General features: G+C 47.2%; 1 protein-coding gene and 1 long non-coding RNA gene across 3 annotated transcripts in view; one reads left to right on the forward strand and one right to left on the reverse strand.

Moving 5' to 3' along the window:
• Positions 1-2089: 2089 nt before the first annotated feature.
• Positions 2090-5851, reverse strand: LOC126642762 (uncharacterized). The gene is made up of 3 exons (XR_007629536.1): positions 5624-5851; positions 4308-4549; positions 2090-2278 (listed from the first exon to the last, which is right to left on the reverse strand). It is a non-coding gene; the product is annotated as an uncharacterized LOC126642762 (long non-coding RNA).
• Positions 4877-16598, forward strand: part of ANTXR2 (ANTXR cell adhesion molecule 2) — a 78901-nt gene continuing 67179 nt past the window's right edge. The window contains exons 1-7 of one of the 2 annotated variants that reach the window (XM_050320633.1): positions 4877-5069; positions 5750-5821; positions 8165-8236; positions 13658-13739; positions 14734-14841; positions 14937-15005; positions 15821-15901. In XM_050320633.1, coding sequence (XP_050176590.1) covers positions 4945-5069; positions 5750-5821; positions 8165-8236; positions 13658-13739; positions 14734-14841; positions 14937-15005; positions 15821-15901 — 609 coding nt within the window. In that variant the 5' untranslated portion in view covers positions 4877-4944. The remainder of the gene's footprint in view (positions 5070-5749; positions 5822-8164; positions 8237-13657; positions 13740-14733; positions 14842-14936; positions 15006-15820; positions 15902-16598) is intronic. The other variant, XM_050320634.1, reaches the window with a different exon arrangement.

Below are 16598 nucleotides of genomic sequence, written 5' to 3' on the forward strand. Positions count from 1 at the left end.
ACAACTCACCTGGTAAATAACCAGGCATGGCCCTGACTCAGCCAGCAAACACTCCCACATGCATCCTTCCTGCCCTGAAGTCTGACAAGCAGCAGAACCAGGAGCTGACTGCAATAAAATCCCAACCTACCTACTAAATGTGGTGTTTCGCTGAGCATATCCTCTAGAAGGTCTGGCTGGAGTTTGCAGGTTGGTGTACAAGTCTTCAGTAACCTGATGTTATACAAGACAGTGGAACACATGTCTGCAGCCGAGTGCAAGGTCTGCATGCAAAAAGGGAAATACCCCAGTGAGGTTTGGAAACCCCTCAAATCATGGGTAGAGAAAAAAAAGGCAAAAAAAGGGGTAGAAAAATCTAAATAAAGTGGCAAAAACCATGGAAAGGAATGGTGAAAAACTGCTGAAAGGAGCACCAGTAGCAATGTCAGCAATCTCCCTGGCGAAAAAACACAGAGGAGTAAGTTTTTACTCCAAATCCAAAGTTCCTCCCCCCAGAAACAAACAAGTTCTCTAAGTGCTTGTCTCTACTGAATGCCCACATACCTCCCGCAATGTCTCCCCCAGCCCACACCTCCTCATCAGCAGGCACGATAACCTGCAAGAGGTAAAGCAAGCCAAGGAATAGACCCAAATCCCAAGGACAGTTTTGGTTGGCCCACACTTGAACTGTGTTGGGTCAAAGCATGGCCCAGCTGTTTGGGCACACTGCTTCTGTGGGGCACATGGTTTTCTGTGGCTGTCACTCACTCAGCCTCGCACTCCGGAAGAACCTGGCACAGATGACTTCATGAAACCGAATTAGGGGTCGTACACAAGAAAGGACGTTGCCACAGCTCTGGTGTAATTAGGGCCCATCATCATCAAAGACAGGAAATTGGCACATCTGCTTTTTGGGCTGCTGACCCAACGGTGGCTCGTGAGTGCTGTCCTGCTGCAGCCCATTGCTCCTGCGTAAATATTGACCTAATTGCCCCCTAACAGTAGTACAAGCAGTTGTTTTATCATTCATCCTTCCAATTGCTCTTTCCTTGTTCTCCCCTGGTCCTGGGAGGACACAAGGGACTTCACAGTACAATGCCCTCTCTCTCCTCTGCAGCGGCAAAGGGGTCAGGCTGGATGGATAAACATCAGCCCCTTTTCACCCAGTGTGACCCCAAACTGAGCACAAGTGATGTCTGTCACCACAGGAGGGTTTTGTCCTGTTCCTATGGAGTTAATGATAAAACTGTCACGAACTGGGTGGTTGTGGAATCACGACCTGTGCTTTTTAAAAAATATTTCTCTCCATATACTCCTCAGAAATGTGTTGCCCTGTTTCTGGGATGCATTGCTCTGCAGGCAGAATTCCTCTGTCTCCTCTGGTTGGGCCGTTATTTCCTGACAAGACCAAAAAGGGTCACTGCAACTCTAGAGTTGTGCTAAACTCCCAGTCCTGGTGATCCTTGGGCGCTGCTCTGAGCCAGCAGCAGCTCCTGGGCCACAGCAGCATTTCCATGTTTTCTGTCCTGCTATTTTTTTTTGCTCTCCTGGGCCAAGAGGGATTTATTTTTATTCTGTGGTGGTTTGCACCAGGGCAGCCCATATTTCCCTCTTTGTTTTCATTCCTTCTGCTCATCCGAGCGCTGTGGAAACAAACAGCTCTAGAAAAGTGGGCACGAGCAGTGTCCGGTGCAGGGCATCCACCAGCAGAGAAACACACCAAAGAACAACAGAGCCTGCTCCACCTCTGCTGAACCAGGAGTGAGTCCCAGGATCATCTCCGGCTCCTCAGGGCAGCCAATGGGTCAGTGTGCACACAGCAGGGACATCACTCTGTATTCCCACATTTCTACCTTCCCTCATCCATACTGCTAGTCTTTAGGTTTCTTAGTTTTCAGAATTGAGGGCTTTTTTACCCCTCTGCGTTTTCATATGTATTTTCAGCGGGTACTGAGAATGCTTCATGATCTTGGAAAAGAAGGCTTATTCAGGAATTCTGAGCTTGCATAATTCCCAAATTTGTCTAGACAGATAGTTTCCATCCGGGTGATGCATGCAGCACCACAGGGACATGAGAGTTCCTTTATTACTTAATGCTGTCCTTTTTATTTATTCATTTCTACACTGCTTTGCAGGATGAGCACAGACATGAGGCTACAGCTGTAAAGGAAAAAGGATTTGTACCTAATCCTTCAGGAGGCAGCTTCCAAACAGCTCCTGCACGTTGTATAACTGCTGGGGTCCTTCTGATTTCTCTATCTTTTTACAAAGCATGAGACTTCCATGTGTGGTTCATATCCTGTGAGGAGAGAAAAAAAATATTTTTCTGTAAGCTGCCCGAAGTCAAAATCTGTTTTAAGCTGGAATAACTCAAGGGTTCCCATCAGCATCACCTGACCTTGGGTTTGCACAGTTCAGGGCGTCTGGAAGTGCTAGCTGATGCCAGTGCTGTGAAGCACTGGACCTCCAGCTCCCCCCTTTCATGCTGCTCTGGGATCATTTGGTAGAACAGCAATCCCAGATCTTAGTCAGAAAGGAGATTTAATTAATCAGCTGTGCAGCCTCACACACAGACACACCCAAGTTTCATTTTTCCCCGACAAAATTTTGGCAATCGCTGAGCATACCGCAGAAAGCAGGCTGGCTCACGGCTGTTGGGCAGAGGTATCCTGGACCAGAACTGGATTTGTCAAGCAACAAAGCCTTCCTGACCCTCTGTATTGTATGGAAAAGGCAGCCTGTGCGGCTGCCGAGCTGCTGTTTGACTCTGGTCCCAAGGTCACCTCACCGCAGCAATGAAGGATTTTCCCCCCCTAGACGCCACCTTTCTGCTGCAGCATTCCCGAGGACCCAGGGCGGGACCAGGCTTACAGTCAGGTTACACTGAGAGTGACTTTTCGCTCCAACTGCTCACTCCTAAAATACACCAAGTTTGGTTTGGCACTCGTATTGCCTGCCTGAGCTCTTCCCGACTGGCTTGGGCCAAAAAGAAGGTGGGAGTGGGTAGATGTTACACGACCACATGTGGGGAAATCATCTGCAAATACTGGAGACAAAGAAGGGAACTGTATAACCCCAAAGGTGCTGTAAGCTGTTCTGTTTACTACTTTCTCTTGGCAATGAGTTTGTGTTCATTTGCACATCGACCTTTCATGTGAAAACTTCTGCTTCTAGTGCTGGGTTACTTTAAAGCTGTATTTATTTAAGAGTTCTGTTTTGAATGACCGAGGACAGTTACCCCCTGTCCCTCTGTTTTCCCTGCTGTCCCAGCCACCAGGGAATAGTATAGCACAAGAAAACAGTGTAAAGGAGGTCCTGTGAGCTCCACTCCAGACCAACAGGCCAAGGAGCGGGAGCCACCTGTTGCTTCTCCAGATGTGGGACTAACATCAAGAGGCAGCGGGAGACTCAGTGGCAGAGGTCTGCACCCAGCCTGGTTCCCTCCATGCAGCCAAGAGCACGAGCAGTCCCCTCCTGCTGCTGCAACATGATCTTTGTCTCGGCACTGACAAGCTGCTGATGCCCTATCCAGCTCTTTGGATATCATCAAGATACCAGCTCAGCTCCAGGAAGCAGCTTTCCTGAGGGTTTGTGTGTGCACACAGGGAGAAACGCCCATCCCTGGGCCAAGGTTTACGCAGCGCTGGGATGCTGGAGGAGGCTGGGACAGAGCCAAGCATTGGCTAATGAGTTCTGGGAACCAGGAAAGGAGGCTCTGGGCCCTTGTGCAAATGAAGCCAAACACAGGCAGATAGCCACGATCCACTGCCCTGTACCTCCTCTGCGTCTCTCTCTCATCCAGCCATTCCAGCAAAACAGGCACGATTTATCTGCTACTTCAGCAGAAACCACAGCCTAAAAGAGGAATCCACACACTTGGAAACAAGAAAAGAGCAAACTGGCAGGAGTGGCTCATTCCAAACAGTGGGTCACATGTGCCTGAAGCAAGATTTCCAACATCTGGATAACATGACACGTACTCCCAGGCAAGGCAAGTGCTCACGGGGCTTGGGGAGGACTCATGCAGCTCAGAAAGCTGGAGTGCAGCTGTTTTTGGGAAGCTCAGCAAGCCTGCTCTTCTGTTTCACATGCCCCTGTGGAGAGGGAGAGGCAGCACTGCATGGCCTTTCCTTTGGTTGTGTCTTTGGCAAAGCACAGGCTGCTCTGTCCTTAATCTTTCATGTTTTGTGCATCCACAGGGACTGTAAAACACTGCTTGCTTAACCTTTGGCCTTGCTGCTCTAAGACATTAAGAACTTCATGAGCCAGATCTCTGGCTGACATAAATCACTGTTGGTCCACGGAGTTTCACAAAATTTCCAACTTACATCACACAGATGCTTGGCGTTCAGATCTGCACAGAGAAGGCACTCTGACATGGACGTGTCAGGTCAGAGCACTGTGGCTTCAGGAAACCATCCAGAGACGGCAGGAAACGGGATGAAATCGGATGAAAGGAAAACTCTCCGGCAGGATGACTGTGACTCTGACTTCCCCATCTCCTCTTGCAGAGGGAAGAGCCTCAAGATCCTTTTTGGAGCAGACAATGTGTCTGATTCACCTCCACGGCCTATGGGAGACATATGATCCCCGTTAGGTCATTTTTTGTTGTTGTCTTTGTTTAAAACCCCCACAATACTGAGGCGTTTGTGCACACAAACCCCCCAACTCCCCTGAACATTACGTTTACTTGGGGCTTAATCCATGGCACACGGGGAATGCCGGCAGCTACACGACTCAAGGTGTCCCTCCCGGGCGTGGGGCACGGCCCGGGCTCGCGCGCGGGGTCGCCATGGCTAGCGGGGGCGGTGCGAGCCCGCCCGGCCCGTCCCCCGCCCCAGGCGGCGCGGGGAGGGCGGGCCGGGCCGGGCCGGGTGATCCACGGCGGCGGTGACGAGGAGCGGCCACTCCGGCGAGCGGTAGGACGGCAGTGCCCGCCTCCGCTCTCCGCCGCCCGCAGGCTCCATGGCGGGGGCCGTGCCCCTGCAGCTGCTGCTGCTGCTGCTGCTGCCGCCGCCCGCTGTCGCCGTGCCGGCCGCGGGCGAGCCATCGTGCCACGGAGCCTTCGATATGTACTTCGTGTTGGACAAGTAAGGGAGGAGGAAGAGAGACGGGAGGGGGGCATCGCCGCCATCGGATAGCGGGGGCGGCGGCGGCGCCGCTTTTGTTCGGGGTCTGAGGGGCTGCGCGCGCGGGGTGGCCGTGGCGGGCTGAGGACCCGCGCGCGGGGGCGCTGAGGGCCGCGTGCGCGGGGGAGCGCTGAGGCCGCGTGCGCGGGAGCGCGGGCGGGGAAGCGCTGAGGGCCGCGTGCGCGGGGGGAGCGCTGAGGGCCGCGTGCGCGGGGGAGCGCTGAGGGGCCGCGCGCGCGCTCAGCGGCTCTGAGGGGAGTCTCCGAGAGGAGCTCGGCGGGAAGTTCGCGGATCCCGCCGGACCTCGCTGCACGCCGGCCGGTCGCGGATTCGGACAGGGACGTCGGAAGTTCTCCCCAGAGGGGTGTTTGTGGCCGGGCATGTTGAAGGAGCGAAAGCCGCAGCATCTGCCGCCCCTCTCATCTCGCGGCGGCCGCGATCGCCCTCAGGGAGGCGGGGGAGTCAGGTCGGGGCCGCCTCACGGCGTGGACCGCGACAAATCGCGATAAACTTACCGGCGAATGCCGATCCCAGCCGGGCTGGCCGTGACTCCAGGTGTTTGGAACAGCGAATATTGTAAGCTTCTCCCCGAAATGTCACCCGAGATCAGGCCGCTTATATGCTGTGGTTTTCCCTTTCAGGTCTGGGAGCGTGGCAACGAACTGGAATGAGATTTTTGATTTTGTACGTCAGCTGACAGAAAGATTTGTGAGGTGCGTGGTGCTGCCTGTAACACCCGGGGTGATGCTGTGGTAATAATTCTGGGCTGTGTTAAACACCCCTCCCGTGCTTTTGCAAGCTTAGGGGATGTTCACAAACACCATAAAGTTTGGCTTCTGAGACCCAAAGTGCTGGAAAATATTGGAAACTTTCACTTTTTTTTCTCCTGCTTGGAGCTCAGCAAAAAGGTGGTAATATGCATCTTTAAATATTTAACTCTAAGATGTGATTTGATAGTTTTTTAAACTTCTTGTTCCACAAGCCATGTGCCTCATTTCTGATGGAATACTGTTCATATGCTGTGTTTGGAGATCTTTATAAAGTAGCATGTTTCTATATGTGTACATATATGATGCAGGTCAGAAGGAAGAGAACAGTGTTAAACCTCAAGCCCACAGGGAGCCCATGCCATGTAACAATGCATTTGTTGTACATACCTGTAATGAACTTTGTTACTGCCAGCAGTGTTGTCTGGCAAGTCCTGCTCCAGTTGAAACGGCTGCTGTGAAACCTGACTGACTGAGGATTGCTGGGATGCAGCATTTTGCTTTAAAACAAGACTCACAACAAAACTCAGAATAAACCAAAGGAGTCCTCCCCTAGATGGGCAGAGATAGTGTGGTAGGTTTTGTTAAGGAGAACAGTGCAGTGTGCAGTTGTGATCTTGGCTTGCTAATAAAGGGATACAATTAGGCTTGTATAATTAAACATCTTCATCTTGTAAAGAGCAAATCATCTTTAAACTTCTGTAAAACTTCTGTTGAAAGGGACAACAGAAACTTTAGAAAGTAGTTTTGTGAGCTCTAGAGTTAAAAGAAAACGGTTAAAATAGAGCCTGAGGAGATACTGAACCAGCACTTCTTTGGACTAAGTGGTAAAACATTTGCCCTCCCTGAGAAGGGTGGTGCTGGTTCAGGGGAAGTCTTTCAGTTCAGCATCTTCTCCAGCCAAGTGACACTCCCTCTTGCAACAGTTGCATGGAGGTCTGGCTGCCTCATGGTGCCAGTGTCCCGAGCACTCGCGGAGCAGAGCAAGGATGGGATGGCTCGTGGAGACGATAGTTCTGTGGTGGCCTAAAGAGAAGTTGAATAAAACAGAACTTGGAGGTTATTGCACACAGAGTTGCATCTCAAACAGTGAAGTCTCATGATAATTGCTAGACGATGCAATTACCAGAGACTGGGATTGCAAGCATTTTGCAACTAAAAAGATTGATAATCCCATGGTTTCGATTCTGATTTAATTTAGAGCATCTGAGAGTTTTGTATTCAGAGCCATTACGGATAAGACTGCAAGGATGGATTTTAAATCCAAGGTCTGTGCAATTCTGTGCAGTCTTGCAATACTTACATTCCCATGATGTCAAATAATTTGAAGTTGCATCATTGACATCAGTGAACTAATAACATAGGGTCGTTCAGCTTTACAGGTTTTACGTCCTTACGAACATGAACATGATTAATTAATGCTGATACATATATACAATGAATTACAAAGTTACTGAATGTATTGGAATTGTAGTGAATAAAAATTAAAAGCAGGTAGGAGAGGTGTTACAAATTACCTTAGTAAAGTTCCTGTCTTGGGCTTCCAGAGCATCAGGCAGTTCTTAAGCATTTCCCGCTGCTAATTGCATGATTCCCTGTAACCTTGTTCAAAGAGACGGGTTAGCTTCTTAAAAAAAGATTGAATTCCTCGATAAAGTCAATTTGTACAATATTGCATTTTACTGTGATATTTCCTTGGATATTTTAAGGGAAGTTGATCGCCAGTCTCACAGCTCTGTCACCAAAACAAAACCAGACTTACTCTGGAAGAGTGCACGTGCAGCTTTTTTGGGGTTGAGGCAGTCATCAGGCGCTAGTTCTGTGACTGGGGTGATTTGATGACCAAAGCGCACAGTTGGAAATTGACAGTGTGTCAGCCTGGAAGAAAAGAGGAAATGTGTCTGTGGGTAATCCCCAGAGCAGGGGGAACTCTGCATCTATGTCCCTGGCTTTGTGTTACACCAGCGACAACAACAATACCAAAGGATGTGCGTTACCTTCTGTGTGTGGGGAGATCGTATCATGGGAGTTCTGGTTCCATATCTTGGACTCTAATTAAGTAGGAGAGAGTAGCAATTCTGCTACTTTGTTCTCAAAGCATCTAGGTAAGGAAAAGATGGGCAGAAATCTTTTAATTCCTCTCCTTTTGGGTTTGTAGTTCAAAAGTATGTTCCGAAGAAGCTGGAGGGTAAAGATGATGTGAATGAAGCCTGAAATAGTGAATGAAATGCTGTGCAGCTATATGTTTCTCTAAAATACATATTTTCTCCCTCTTTCCCTTTTCTAAAGCCCCAAGATGAGATTATCGTTTATCGTGTTTTCCACCCAGGCACACGTCATTATGCCACTCACTGGAGACAGGTTAGTGCACTGCTTTTAAATTCCCCCTCCATCACCCCATGGGCTCTCACTGAACCAGAGGAGCAGTAACAGATATGGAACAGCAGCTGATACCTCTAAGTGGTGGCTAGTCGTGAAGCCTCCATGCAGAGCTGGTTTAATTTGGTGACCATATCAGTGGATAGCCTTTTAAAAAAAGGAAGGAGTGGAATGATGGGAAACAAATCCTTGATGTTAACTCTGCCACTGCTTTGCAGAACAAGCACCAGTAGTGTTTTCGTCTCTGCATGATTCTGCATCTCCCTTGGCCTAGCAGGAGAATGGTTCTTGCATTTACTGTTGTAAAGCCACGTCTGTAGATAAGTTTTCAGGATTTTTTTCATCTCTAGGAAAAGCCTAAAGTAAATAAATGCTTTCTGTAATCTCACATAAGGTAGATATTCTGGTTTGTATTTCCTAATCAGGACTTCAGAATCTAGTTTATACAGTGAAGTTGGTGCCACTTGAAGGGTGGGAAGTCTTCCTGGCACCGTGACGATGTACCTGTGTGCCTGAACTCTTCTTCCAGTTGATGGTTTCAAAGGCATTGGAATTCAAAGCTGTTTGCTCTGATTTCTAAAGCAAGTAAAGATTAGCAGCTAGGATGGCTCAAGGATGATGGCGGGGGGGGAGACAGAAGGAGAAAACCAGGTAGAGAAGAGAAAGTTGCAAAAATAATTACTGGAATCACATGAACTGGGAAATGATCTTGTGGAATGAGTGCTTTTGGCAGTGGACAGTGGCATGGCTGTCAAGAGTCCTTCAGTATTCTCTCAGCCATGTCAAAAACAGCACGACCTCTCCCTTCTGTCCAGAACCTATTTTGATTGTTTTAAATAATACATAACAGCAAGTACAAGACTTCCTAGAAGACCTGTCATTGGCAACAGACAGAAATGTAGCTGACATCTGAGATGCCTAAAAATCCAATTCTAAGCCCCTCCTGTTTTAGCGTTTCAAAAGTGGTCTGACTTGAGAACAGCCACTTCCAGATGGCTTAAGAAGGGTCAGGAGAGGACACTTGAGCCTGTTCTGAAGTCAGTGAGGTCCTTTCTCTCCATTACAATAGGCCTGTTAGTGGCCTGTTCCTTATCAAGCACAAGAGCCAGCACTGATAGCATACAGACCACTTGGAATGCTGGGCAGGATGCTGGAACCCTGCCACAGGAACACAAGTGCCTTTTTCATTGCCTGTCTGTGGCATGCTTGGAGCCACGGACAGAGCCGTGTTTTTCTCGTAAGCCTTGTTTAAAGCACAGAAAAAACCTCTGGAGTTCTAGTGGGTTCCCTTGGGGGACTTGGCTGTAGTGCAAGGTTGACTGATGCTTTTGTGAGTGTGCCAGAGGAAAGAAAGTGCCACCCTTACTGTTCAGGAAGAATTACAAGGAAAATGGGAAGGAGACTAGTTACTGTGACCATATGTACATAGGCAAGAATGGATAGATAGGGTTGGAACAGCTGTCTTTTTAAATATTAAAGAAATCAACAGAGGAGAATCCGTGAAACTGTGACTCCCATTGTTTCCAACAGAAGATGAGGATGTTAAGTGCAGTTCTGGGCATGGGGGTGTGTGTGTGCTTATGGGCTATTATGGCCTCAGTTTGTTATGTGCACTCTGGACTTGCAGGCGTGGTTTTTTGCCCTCACTTGCTAATTCCCAAATGTCAGAAAACCACAATTCCTTCCTAGCAGTTAGATCAAAGTAAGGCAGTATTTTTTATTTTGAAAGCCTTAGGCTTCTGGTTGTTTGCAAAAAAATTCTTGCTGGGTTTACTGCACAATAAAGCTGTGGATATAAAGAAAGCCACACCATAGGGCCAAAGCCCTTGAATTCCTAAATATTTTGTGACTTTGAGCAATACTATGTGACAAACTCTGGAAACAAGTCACTGTTAATCACACTGCAGAAAGTGCTGTAACAAATACATAGAATAACAACAAGACTCAGATGGAAAAGCCTTCTCACAGTGGTTACAGCCCATTTGGGACATGCACGTCAGTGAAGTTCAGCTGCAAATTGTGCACTAAGTGGTAAACAGAGATTGGTGCATTCACATTTGGGGCTCAGTGTTGGAAAGCAAGTGGTTTGGGAAAGCAGATAGACTCACAAATACCATCCAGCTGGCACAACGTTGCCTGTGCAATTTTGGCCAATTGTGCTGGTTTCTGTAAACCTGCTTCTGCAGCACTGACTGGTGCCAGTGGCCAGGACTAGCCCTGCTTTCTTTGCCTGGGTGAAACTCTTGCTGGAGATAAAAAGGTTGGGTTAATGAAGGGGGGAAGATAGAACACTTGAGTACCTGATAGGTGACCAACCGTACCATCCTGTTCTCGTCTGTAGTCTGGTGGCACACTGACTGCTCCTGGTTTCACAGGGGTGTGTAGGACATGGATATGCTTGCAGCCTTGGTCACATGAGCTGCCCCTGCGCATGGGTCCAAGCAGCTTGCCAGAATAAAGCCATCTGCAGAGAGTGTGTTCTGTGGGGTGTATGAAGTACAGCAGAGTCGGCAGCTGATGTGGTTTCCATCTGAAGCCTGTGCAGGAGGCCTCAAGTTTGAAGCAGAGTAATTATTATAATTGAACCAAAACCTTTGTAGTATTTAAGAGGCATAGAAAGCATGAATGTCCTCCAAATGACACATCCGAGGAGGCTGATATGTGGGGTTTCCTTTCAGCAGTATGACAACTCACGTTGTCAGGGACAGAGCCGTCCCCTTTTCCGTCAAAGAACACTTCCTCCCTCTTGGTTTCACTAACCAATTGGTGTTTTCCTGTTTACTGTCCTTCCTTCTTAGCAGCAAACCCCAAATACCTTTTTTGTTTGTCTTCGTTGGTTAGGGATCAGCCCGTTGCCTTGCAGCACACGGCCTCATTCCTCACCATAAATACCTGCTCAGTGAGAGCCACCATCTGCTGCCAGCGCTTGTACACTCAACACACTTAGATAACTCAGTAGGTGGAATGCGACATGGTGAAGACATACAGGACACTGTACCCCACCCAGAGAAGCTAAGAATACTCCTTCTGGAAACTGCATGGATGTTAACAGCTGTGTTTAACTGGCTGCTGCTGCAAGAGCTGTCTGAGGCAGTTACACAGCTTAGAGAAAGAGGAGATAGGATAGCTATTAAAAATTAGTTGTATCTGTGCTAAAACACAGAGATGGGCTGCAGGGCATATGCTGAATGGGGAAGACAGATTAAATTTGCACTTGCTCAGCCCAAACCCCGGCAGGCTGCAAGTTGCGGATTCTGTCTGCCTTTTCTACCTCCCTCCCATGTCTAGATAGCACTAAGAAGCCAGCAGCCCCTCAGCCTTTGTTACTGTTCCCGAGCTGTGCTGCTCTGTGTCCAGGCACCCAAGCCAAGGGCAGGACTGCTGTCTCGGTACAGATGAGTTACACAACCAGTCCTTCTCTGGGGATTTCTGCAGCTACCAAAAGTAATTACAGAAACTAGAGAAAGGGAAGTTGTGAGAGCACTGAACAGCAGGAATTGGGTTCCCAAGTGCTGTGGCTGGTTGACTGCAGAGAGTCCCCTTATGAAAATGGTGCAGGCAGACGTGAGCTCCCCTGCCCACCCTTCTAAACCGGCTGGGGGTGAGTTTTAGCGTGATAGAGTCCACCTCACCTGCTGGCTGCTGGGCCTAAGTCCTGCACCCACACTGGGCGCCTGACATCCAAACCAGGACTCGCTGGTACCTGACCGACTCAGCATGCACGGTGCTTGTTCACATCTGGCCTGGGTCTGTCTAGTGCGGCTGTACCCTGAGGAAAAGAGATGGTGACTGATTACATGAAGCTAAAAGAGCTTATGCTGCCAAAAATTTTCCTGGAGCCCCTTGTAGGCAGAGGCCTGGCAACACCAGAGATTACTGTGTGACCGGGTCGCAAGACGTTGCAGATAAATAAAACTGAACTGATTGTACAAAAGCTATTTTTGCAAAATGAAATCTGTTTCAGAAAACTGGGACTGGAGTTGCTGCTTGTTTCTTGGCAGCAGAGCGCTAACGCCTGTGATGTGCTGCCACTCATTTCTGGCAAGCTCCAACTATGTGGTTTATAATCTGCGTTCATACATAATCACTTGCAAGTTGTTTCTATAGATGCTGAATATAAAATATTTGGATCAAACAGATTGTATTATCTTACATAACTTGTTCCCTTCTATACATTCAGTGCCACATCTCTCTCTTTTTTACCCTCTCCTCTCCCCAGTTCTATGATCCTGTGATGGGGAGCTTACGGATTGTACTTTAGAACAGAGCTGCTAAACATAGAGGAAGCCCATTCGTGGAACAAATGATGAGTGGGTGGCATTCAGGCAGTGTGGCATATGCATTCTTTCTCATTTGGTCTGGCCTAAGGAAAGCTTTCATGCATCCTGTGATGTGTTTTCCCTCCATCTCCTCACCCCTGCTGGGTTCCCGTTTCTCACCTAGTTTTGTCATAGTGTTCTCTATATTCTAGCCCAAATTTTGTCCCAACTTATTTTTCACTTGTCCTTTCCTACCACAACTTTCCATGGACTTCACTGGAACTGTGCTTACAGAAGACTGAAGACTCCAGATCTGATTTTTTCAAGGAAAGTCTCTCTACCTTTTTTTTTTTCCCCACTTGTGCCCATTTCACTGGAAATAATTCCTGTCATGCTGTCTACCAACTTCTCCACTCTCATCCCCATAGTCACTGAGCGTCACGCAAATGGGTCTGTTCCGAGTGCCCCTGAGAAATCACAGTGCAACCATATTCTCCTGTTAAATTTAAGTGAGCTGTGACCTGTGTAAGTGTGATGCCTTATCAAAGGTCACCCAGAAAAGTAGTGAGAGCCAAGAATGAAAAACTATCCTCAGTCTCACTTCTTTTCCTTGGGCACAAAAGGTGTCTTGCAAACGGTGCATTTGCCTATTGATAGTTATTTTTTTAAGGGTGAAAATTTTTATTATTGCAGTTGAGTTCTACCCGATTGAATTCCTACATATTGACCTGTAAGATTTCAGTCTGGATAGAACTGCTGTTTTAGAGGATTTGTTCTTCAGTTGCAGTGTGATTGGAAGCAAAGTTGGTTTACCTGAGCAAAATAGACTTAATGTAACAGAATTTCTGCTGGGCTATGTAAATGCTGAGGCTTTGCCACCTCTTTGCAATATCTGCTCCATCTGAACATTTTCCTTAACTCCAGCTCTTTGACTCATTAAGGCATATTGTGTTACTTAGTTAGGTCTGAAATACCTGTTCCCACAGTGCCACACTTCTCTCACAAATACACAGTCTGCCTCCATGTGGGATCTCGGCTAAAGGCTCTCATTTACAGCTTCCCAATTCAGATCTCCTTTAGGATCAAACTACCCCCTTTCCCCATTTCAGATCACACTAAGTCTCTTATCTTTTTTTGTTTGCAGAGAGAAAATCAAGAAAGGTCTTAAGGATCTGGAGGAGGTGATACCAGCAGGTGAGACATATATACATGAAGGACTAAAACAGGTAGGTTTTTCTCATCTTCTTGCAATCAACACATGCTGTGTTCTCACCCTTTGGTTAACAACCTGTAACATAAATGGATTGATTGTATGCCTCAGTCTGTTACGCTCAAATCTTTCTACTTGCCTAAGTGGTCCCAGGGTTGCCCAGACACTGTGCAAATCCCAGGCAGAAGATTAGCCATCACAGAAATTTGCCATATGGAATTTCTCTGACTTGCTCCTTCCCAGCAAAGTGTGGGTCTGTGTCGTGAATCTCAGAGCTAACCCAGCATACCAATGACATGGTAAATAGTCACACGCAGCTCTGGAGGGCTGTGGGGCTTGCAGCATCTTCTAGAGCTCTCTCTCTGGGGAGACTTTACTGCACAGAGCAGTGTTTGCAAGACAAATGCTCTTAATTTTGGATGGCCTTAATTACGGAGTTCCCAACTGCTTATATTTCTTTTAGTTAAAGTATACTGTGCAGTTTTGCTGAAAGTCTAGGCCCTGAAGGTGAGGATCTAAGCTTTCACTCTTACAGATAAATGGGTTCTTCCTCTGTGCCTGTGGAGTCATGTTTGTAACTGAGATCTGTGTGCTGAAAAGCTGGGCAAGGAGAGTTTTGTTGCTGTTTAAAAAAATAAATAGTTTTAGGCCGTTTTTTTTGTATCATGGAACCTGCTGACTGCATTTGAAATCTGGCAGGTAGCAACATAAACCTTAACAGTGGATCAGAAGAGACCTGTCCTGGAAGAAGTGAGTGTAGGCAAGGATTGATGGGTTAGTGACTCCAGCGCTTTTGAGATGGGGCTCACTGGCAACTGGAAAGGAGTTGTCAGTGAGGGGTTTCCCAGCTGGTAGTGAGTTCAAGGGAGGCAGAGGACTGTCAAGAGAGATGGGTTTGAGGATGAGGCTGAGTGTTATTTCAGTTGCTGTATTTGATGCTTAGAAGATGCATTCTGGTTAGAAGTTCTGGTGCAATTTTAAGCTGGATGATTTTTTTTTCTTATTTTCAGGCCAATGTGCAAATTGAGAAGCAAGGAGCCTCGAGGTTCTCTAGTATCATCATTGCACTGACAGATGGCAAGCTGGATGGTCAGATTCCCTTGTATGCAGAGAAAGAGGTGAGCACGAGCTGGAAATGCATGTCATATTCTGCAGTTTGGGTGCTGCCTGTTGAATGAAAAAATGCTTATTCCTCTGTTCTGTTATGGGACAGGCAAGGAAATCCAGAGACCTGGGAGCGAGAGTTTACTGTGTTGGTGTCCAGGATTTTGAACAAGAACAGGTAAGAATACGAACATTAATACTTTAGAGTACCTCATCCCAGGGTTGTATACAGTTCATGCTTAGTAGGGAAATTAATTTTACTTACATTAGGCAGTATAATGTCTTCTCTGGCTCAGGAAGCACACTCAATTGTGTATGCAGACATAAATAGAAAGGGTGGGTGCCTTACTCACTGCCAAGGAGACCCCTCGGAAATCCCCTTGCTAGCTGGGAGCTGGTAGCAGAGAGGGTGCAGGCAAACCCCTCTGTTTGGGATGGCAGTCGGGTCAGGGTGCTGGTTGCATGAACAGAGGAGACGTAGACAAGGTTCAAGCAGCCTTTAACAGCCTTGGGTAAAAGAAAAGAATGCAGGATCCTTGTCCTTCATTGACTGAAAGCTCTTTCAGAGTTGCTGTGTCTCAGTGAAGGCTGTAGCTACCTCTGTTCCATCAGTGACTTAAATAGAGAACCAAAGGAAAGGCTCTTCCTACAGAAGGCGCAGAGAAAGGCTTTTTAGTGGAAGGCAGAACAAACAGGGAAGGTAATTCTGGACAGTTAATGAAATCAGTGCCAAGATACAGGCCCTGAAAGGCTTCCTCAGTGTGATGTTTGCCACCATGGGTACCCACCATTTTGTTAGCTGCAGTCACACTAATAAGTCCTCCTGTTTAGAAAACTCATAGTTAGCTGTGAGAGAGCTCTCAAGTGTCCTTCTCTTTGCAGAGTTGATGAGGGTTGCTTTTAGACATCCATTTAAATTTCGGGGTGAAAATCAGTGCGATGAATTTAGTTTACCAGATGATTCACGTGTTTGCATGTGTTTTCTCTCCAAAGCTGGAAAGAATTGCTGATGTGAAAGAGCAAGTCTTCCCTGTCACTGGAGGATTCCAAGCACTTAAGGGGATAATCAATTCTGTGAGTACCAGGCAATAAGTTTTACATTTCCTCAAGATTACAACACTTTCCAGTCCCGCTTACTTTTCTAGGCAGAACTGATTCCTAAGTCAGCAATTGCAAAAGTTGAAGTAAAGTTCCCTCATGCTTAAGGGATACAACTCTGTATATCAGCATTGCCTTTCCCTCCTGAAGTTATTCATGCTCAGACCCTGTGGAGAGTTTGAGGACTCCTCACAAGGAGAAGGGAATTCGTGTAGAAGTTGGAGAGATGCTCTGAGGAATGGCTACTGTGGGTTTAGTCTGGAAAAAATGGAGACTGTTTGTGTGGGAGAGTTGAGAACAATTTGTTAAAATCCTGAGGAATAATTGCAATTTAGGAATTGTTGAAATCTTCACATACAGAGAAGCATTCTAAATACATGACTTCAACCACTTGTTATCCCATTAAGTGACAAGACTCAGTCCCATTTTTGAGCATGGCATCACCAGCTCCCATCAATGAGATGAGGCCATTCAGCTGATTACTGTGGTTTGCAAGAAGGGATCAAAGCAAGAGGAACATTTTTTAAACTAAAGGCTGCGTATTTCATGCAAGGTTAACAATGCTGCTGCTGCATGTAGGCAGCACAGTGCAAAAAGGCTTACTGGCAAAAGTAAAGTCAAATTCAAAAATGGAATTCTTTTTCTGAGAGAGATCCCACTATCATCTATTTCC

This window comes from Myiozetetes cayanensis, unplaced genomic scaffold (genome assembly GCF_022539395.1).
Source record: "Myiozetetes cayanensis isolate MyiCay16 unplaced genomic scaffold, myiCay2020 scf24, whole genome shotgun sequence".
Lineage (NCBI taxonomy): Eukaryota > Metazoa > Chordata > Aves > Passeriformes > Tyrannidae > Myiozetetes > Myiozetetes cayanensis.